The following is a 7,162-nucleotide window of genomic DNA, read 5'->3' as shown; positions in this document are numbered from 1 at the left end:
GACTTCCTCTAGATAATACACCCTAGAATTTCTCGTCCTCGGTCGATTTTGTCTTCCATCCTCCACCGTTTGTCCTCCATCCTCCGCCAGTGAACAGTCAACTCGTCCATCCTCCATCGTCGACCGTCCTCCGTCAGTGAACAATGAACTCCTGCATCACTGTTGCCGTCCTCTATCCAACCTCCATCGCCAAGACCCATTTCGAATCCTCCATTGTTGTTGAGTAGGACAAAAAACGGTGGAGAAGAAGACGATATATACAAATAGAAAAATGGTGGACAAGAGGATGGTTGATGAGACTCGAGCGTCAAAAACTCTCGCTGGAGCCTTAGAGCCACTCACTGGACGTTAAACGCGATTCATGGTGTGTTGTGAATAGTGTGATCGCCAAAAATTAAGCGTGACCGGCATTTTTTGGGTGGGAACGGATTATTTTATAGACTTGTTTAGATTGAAGAAAATTAAAGGAAACAGAATCCAAGTAATGCATGTGGGCTTTTTTTGTTCTTTTTCCCCTTTCCCTTCTTTATTTTTCATTTTCGAATAGTGTGATTTTTGTATTCATGTTGCACCTACTTTAGTGCCGAAATGATTGTTATACATAACTTAGGAAATCATGGAATATTTGAATAAATTTGTACATGGTCTATTTGAAGGTACATGATCTAGTCAATCGTGTCAAACTAATTTGCAAAAATTTGTCATGAAATAGATGGTATATTTGGCTGCATAGTTTGCCATTTTTTTGTTTTCAAATTTGTTCACAAATGGCTGTTGTGCTGTATGGAAATATTTTGGAATATTTTCATAAAATGTGTCATGAAGAATATGATATATTCGAGTAATACAATATTTGCTTGTTTGTTGCGCCTAATTTTATGCTTAACTTAGAAAATCATAGAATATTTGCCTAAATTTGTCATGTAAGTACATGGTCTATTTCAATCCATTGGTTACCTGATTTTTTGTGCCTAAATTTAGGTCGAAATGGTTGTTATGTTGAACTTAGGATATTTGCAGAAACATTTTCCTAAAATGTGCAAAAAAAAAATCGATATTAAATTCAAATATGAGTCAAACCAGTATTCATGATGCATTAACCCAAAACATATTTCATGGTAAATTATAAAAAAGCCTACATGATCGATTTGACTTGATTGAATCAATCCATTCAAATTGAATCAATTCGGTAGTCATGGCAAATTGCTTCAGCATTTATGATAAATTTTAAATTGATGGAGAAGGATGAAGAGGAAGAGAAATGGAATTTATAGTTTGAAACAGTGGATTATATAGAAAGGAATGGTCTAGAAGATATCCTTAAGTATCTATATCGATACTTCAAATCCCACTACATTAGGAAATACAATACCATACATTTTATGTATACCATAGTAAAAATGGTAAGAAAGGTAATTCACACACTAAGAGGATGAAAACATAAGTTCAAAGAGTTGTGGTATGGTTTACAAGGATGAATATTTAATTCCTCTAAATTTATTTTGCTAATTAATTTAGAATGAATCTTGTAAACTATTTGAAAATAATAAAATAAACATTATTGGTCTGATTTCTCTCATTTAATTAACTTTTGTTTCCCGTATGTTGACATGATGAGGAAGACAAACGGTTAGGGTGAGATGGATACGATTCCAACATGGGTGCGGAGACTCTGGGACACGTGGGATCTTCGAGTATTGGTTCTACTAAGTTTCACCCTACAAATAATTCTTTCCATATTTGGTAGCCGAAGAAAATCTATATCATCGGTGTGGATAAGTGTCCTTGTTTGGTCTACCTATTTAATGGCAGACTGGGTAGCGACGGTTGCTCTTGGCAAACTATCTGATGCTCTAGACGATACTGAAAAAATCAACGTATTGTGGGCCTTATGGGCACCGTTGCTTCTATTACACCTTGGTGGGCCTGACAGCATAACTGCTTATTCGTTGGAAGATAATCAGTTGTGGTTGAGGCACCTACTAGGGTTAGTGGTTCAACTTTCAGTGGCAATTTACGTCATTCTAATGTCGTGGAAAAATTTATGGTTCTCGTTTATGTCACTTCCGGCGTTAGTAGCAGGAGTTATCAAGTACAGTGAGAGAACGTGGGTTCTCATGTCGGTGAGCCACGAAATATACTTACATAGAAGACCCTTCGGTAGTCTTAGAGATAAATATCCAACCCAGGGTCATGACTATGTGAGGGTTTTAGTTGTGGCTCATGAACATCTGAATTACTTTATGGCTGATTATTTGGAGCGTGAGGGGTTAACTAAATGGGTGACTTACGACAGAGTGCTTCTTCATATGGAAGCTAATATTTTGTGGGATGCAATGGAGGTTGCAATGGGACTCATGTATGATATGTTTTTTTTTTTTTTTTTGGATAAGCACTCCTTTCATAAAAGCACGAAACACATTACAACCTCTTAGGGGCATACCCCTGCTATACACTGACTTTTACAAAGAATCACACTATGCACTAAATCACTATACTATATCTATACAGCAAGGACATAACAAAACAAAACAATTCATCTAACTAGATCAAAAAAATTTCCGGAAAGCTGCCAACTATCACATAAAACCTTGTTTTCCTGAGTAGGCTTCACACCCCTCTTAGAGCTAAGAGAATTCCTTATAGAATTGATAATGTGGAGAAGCAACCGGTCTTGAGGGAGGGCTTGGTGTTGAAAAACTCTTTTATTCCGTTCCAACCACAAACTGTATACTGTAGCAGCCAAAGAAGTCTTCAAAATCACACTTCGGAAGCTATTACTGTGAACATTCTGAATATACCAAGCAATCACATCAGCTAACAAACGGGGCACTTGACTATTAGAAGACTTACACCAAATACTATGCCACACAGAACAAGACACAGGGCATTGGAAAAAAAGATGGTGATGAGATTCCAATCCAGTAGCACAGAAAACACAGCCCACAGCCACATTCATGCCCCAACTAAACAGTCTATCTTTTGTACTCAATTTATGCTGGATTGCTAACCATAAAATAAAAGCCCAACGAGGAACGTTCCTGCTAAACCAAACAATCTTAGTCCACTGTTGTTTAGGAAGTTTAGTCCGAATAGCTTCCCAAGCCGAGTTGACAGAATACCCAGTTGGGTGAGGGAGCCAAACAACCGAATCCTCCTCTCCACAAATTGGCTTGAAATTAGGAGTCTGAGACATGATAGTTTGAGTGACCCTATTCCTCTGCCGTGGCCATTTCCAGACCCCATTATGAACAATAGAAGACACCTTTGAATGTAATGATCTGCCAAGGTTAAAGACAACACTCTCTCCAAATCTGTTGAATAAAGGGCCAAGAGGGTGCCAATTGTCAAGCCACAAGAAGGTACCTTGACCATTGCCAACCTTATATTGAATTAAAGGCTGTCCAACGCTTCTAAGGCCAAGCACTTTCCTAATAGTCCAAGAAGCATCAATAGGGATATCCATAGACCATAAACATTGACCTTTTATGATATAGGTGTGGACCCATTTTACCCAAAGAAGATCAGCTTTTTTGCATAGAGCCCACAAATGCCTTAGCATGGTAGCCTTATTCCACTCCATTTTACCCATGTATGATATGTTATATACAATGGCCACATTAATATACAGTAAGGGAGGTTTTATTATGCGTTGTATCAGTTTTGGATGTACGGTGAGTGTGTTAGTAGGATTAACCATTCAGATTGTGCTTTTAAAGACCAGGGAAGAAGAGAAATGGCATGAGGTTGATGTTGCAATTACAGGGGTATTAATTGTAGGAGCTGTAGCTTTGGAGATTTATGCAGCCATTGTAATATTTTCCTCCAATTGGATGATGCTTTGGCTAATTGCACAGGGTAAGAAGGAATGGGTGACGTGGTTGAGTAAGAGATTTCCATGCCTTTTCAACAAGAAGAAAAACTGGTCTCGTACGATGGGGCAATTTGATCTAATTGGTTATTGGCTCAAAGTTGGACAAACAACTGATGTTCAAAGTCCCAGTACAAAAATAATCAGGTCGGTGTTATGGCGTAAGTATGAGGAGAAGTGGAAGAGATATCGACACAAGACTGCATATTCTGTACATCCTCGGGTATACGACGCGCTTTCAGAGATTTTTGTTCCTTTTATTGATGCAAGAACATCCGCCAACATAACCAGTCAATCGGACGAAATTTGGAGGATGTTACACATGGATACTTCTCCCCCGATAATTACTAGCATGCACTTGGCAACAGAAATGTGCTACCGTCAAGAAAAGGAATGGGATGGAGGTGTGGAAGATGATCCCTCAAGATCCGACTCTTCATCGTCGCGGAAGCAAAACAGGGAAGTGTCCAAAGCTCTGTCAGACTACATGATGTATCTACTTACAATGCACCATTCTCTGTTGCCCAATGTTGGAGCGCTTCTTAATTTGGAGGAGCATACCCTCTCCCGTCGGGGTTATCATATAAGGAATGCACGTGACGCAGACACGGCTTGCCGTCTTCTGCTGAGAAGTAGACATATCAGTAGTGGCATTGCCAGCCGTTTGAAGGAAAAGGAGAAGCCAGAGAGATGGGAAATAATCAAACAGACGTGGTTGAGGATGCTACGCGATTTAACTCACGCTGACACAGGTTATGGTCAGAAAAATAGCCACTTCCAGAAATTAAGACAAGGAGGCGAGTTTATCACTTTAATTTGGTTCATTAATCCCCCAGCTGTGAGTGAACACCCTGGTGCCGTTATTGGCTTCTTGTCAGACTCAGACATTTGAGGATTTAGATTGTACCCGGACGTATCTTGTAGCCTGGTAGGTCGTTTTTCACACCAAAAATAAATAATTAAAACTGAGCGAAAACCTCAATTCAAATAGAATAGTGGTTTAAGTCCAGGTATCGTACCACGGAGATCAAGAGGCTAAGTTGTTGTATTTCTAAAATTAATTCCTAATTCAATTCAAGAAAGAGTGATTGGATTTTGATTAACTAAAGTTATCTAAGTAATTAAAAGCAAGAGAGATGTTTGATTTCAAATATGGGAAAGGTCTTAGGGTTTCGAATCCACCTTAACTTCGTAACCAAACGATTATATTAATTTAAGAAACCGACTACCAAAACGACATTGATTCACTAAAAGCTACAAGCCCTAGTGATATCGCCAAGAAAATTGCATGTGATTGAAAACCGGACATAATCTATCTTCGGTTGGCACGAATCGTCTTCGATTTATAACTAATTAATCTAGGCACGATTCGTCTTTCCTAGGCATAGATTATTCTAATTCTCAATTTCATGCACGAAGAATATCGGTGTATAACTATGTATTTGCAATCACAGAAAACAAATACATAATACTAGATTGGAAGAATAACGGTGAATCATAAAAACAAGTCTCAATGTTATACAACCATCGTTTCGGCAATCGAAATCCAAAATCAACATAAAAACATAGTTACTTGGTTGGGGTTTCATCACACCCTAAGAGAGAAAATTAGTTGCTCATGGAACGGAAAAGAGAATCGGAAGGCGCTAATGTGATCTCCATGATCAGTAGGCTTGAAAGCTTGCGCTCGTCCACGTTTTCTTTTCCACGGCCAAAGCTGCTGCTGACGTTGAAACCCAATTCCCCGTTCTTCCGAAAATGCTGCTGTAGTCAGTGTTGCATTCTTTATATAGTGTAAAACATGCAATAATTACACAAAGCTCCATTGGGCTATATATGTAATAGAATTCAGTAATTCAACTTTAAAGCACTTTGCACTTTAACCCCAGACTTCTCTTAACTTCTGCTTTTATCCAAAATCTTGGAAACCGAACTCGAGCAATCTATAAACAGAAAAATGAACAAAATAATTATAAAATAACAAGAATAGATGACTAATAAATGTAGTTTGGAGGGCCAAAATATGTATATTTTGGCACTTATCACACCCCCCAACTTACACTTTGCTAGTCCCGAGCAAAGAAAAGAATTAAGATAAATTCGAACTACGCCACTTTCGTAGGATTCACGATTGCACTTTGCCCGTGCAACAAGCCTTTTAAACCCCTAGGCGATCCCTAGAGGACGAGTGTAGTCTCGTGAGGGTTTACAGCAATGAACTCCCACAAACACTGTGAATCTTTTTCACATAAGACCCAAAAACCTGTAAACAACTCATTGATATCTCAAGCAAAGGAAATGAAACCATCGCAGAAACATACCAGGCAAGAGTAGTTCTAGAGGCTATCAAATCATAAAAATAAGCCATGGCACCTACACTTAACGTGTCTGAATAAGGGCCTCGGTCGCAAGGTGAGTAACAACTAAAAATTCTCTCAGGACCGAGTCTCGACTTCAAATCTCACCATGTCATGCACTCAACAAATGAATTCACTCGAAACAAGGTGCATATTATGTACTCTCAACATGTGCGGGTGGAAGTTATGCAACATGAAAACAAAGTATTCCGCACACAAAGACACGAAAGAATGCTCTATAAACTGGACACATGATCTCATGAACGAAATGCAAGCATCAGAAACTCTCTCTTTCCATCAATCCACATCCCATTGCCCCTAGGATCAAATAGGACTTTCAATTCTGGTTGTAGCTTTAGGTAAGGGAAAATGTAATAAGGCTAGGGTAAAATATTCAAGTGTCTGAGAATAGGCTCACAATAACTCAGCTAGGGCATGTTTTTTCACAAAGTGCCCTCTTCTCATTCTCTCTCTTTTTTCAACTTCGCCACATCTCTCTTTCCTATCCTTCAACATCCTTTCAAAATAATATCAATTACACATTCTTCAATAAGCTTGGTGTCCTCTTTTTTTTCAATTCAATTTTTTTTTTCTGGTTCATATCCTTTTTTATTTTTATTTTTATTTTTGATACTTTTTGAAGGACTACCATAAACAAAGCTCTATGACCAACTCCGCTTACCCCATCTTTTGTTAATAGTTCACCTCCACATAATTAATTAAGCCTTCTCAAGACACATTATAGATGGTGGAGTTTAACAAGAAAAAGATATCATGCGAGAGGCTCAAATGGGTTCACAAATGATAAATGAAAGAAAGAAACGAACCGGCCCAAAGTGTCAAAGATGGCCTAGATCCTCTCCTAGGGGCAACAAAAGTTGTAGAGCACTTCGAGAGCTTCAATTTCGACCCAAGAACAATCATATTCGGCCAA

The 7,162-nt window shown here is 38.6% G+C and overlaps 1 protein-coding gene across 1 annotated transcript; it reads right to left on the bottom strand.

Annotated features, from left to right (window-relative positions):
* Nucleotides 1-2,536: 2,536 nt before the first annotated feature.
* LOC131317546 (uncharacterized) lies at nt 2,537-3,592 on the bottom strand. Its single transcript, XM_058347090.1, has one exon. It carries the CDS (start codon nt 3,590-3,592, stop codon nt 2,537-2,539), a length of 1,056 nt encoding a protein of 351 aa, XP_058203073.1.
* Nucleotides 3,593-7,162: the final 3,570 nt, after the last annotated feature.

Source organism: Rhododendron vialii, chromosome 1a (assembly GCF_030253575.1).
Source record: "Rhododendron vialii isolate Sample 1 chromosome 1a, ASM3025357v1".
Lineage (NCBI taxonomy): Eukaryota > Viridiplantae > Streptophyta > Magnoliopsida > Ericales > Ericaceae > Rhododendron > Rhododendron vialii.
Note: the sequence above shows the minus strand (reverse complement) of the source record. Positions and strands in the feature narration are given on the sequence as shown.

Coding starts and splice junctions, on each gene's coding strand:
- LOC131317546 (XM_058347090.1), bottom strand. CDS start 3,592: ATGGGTAAAATGGAGTGGAATAAGGCTACCATGCTAAGGCATTTGTGG.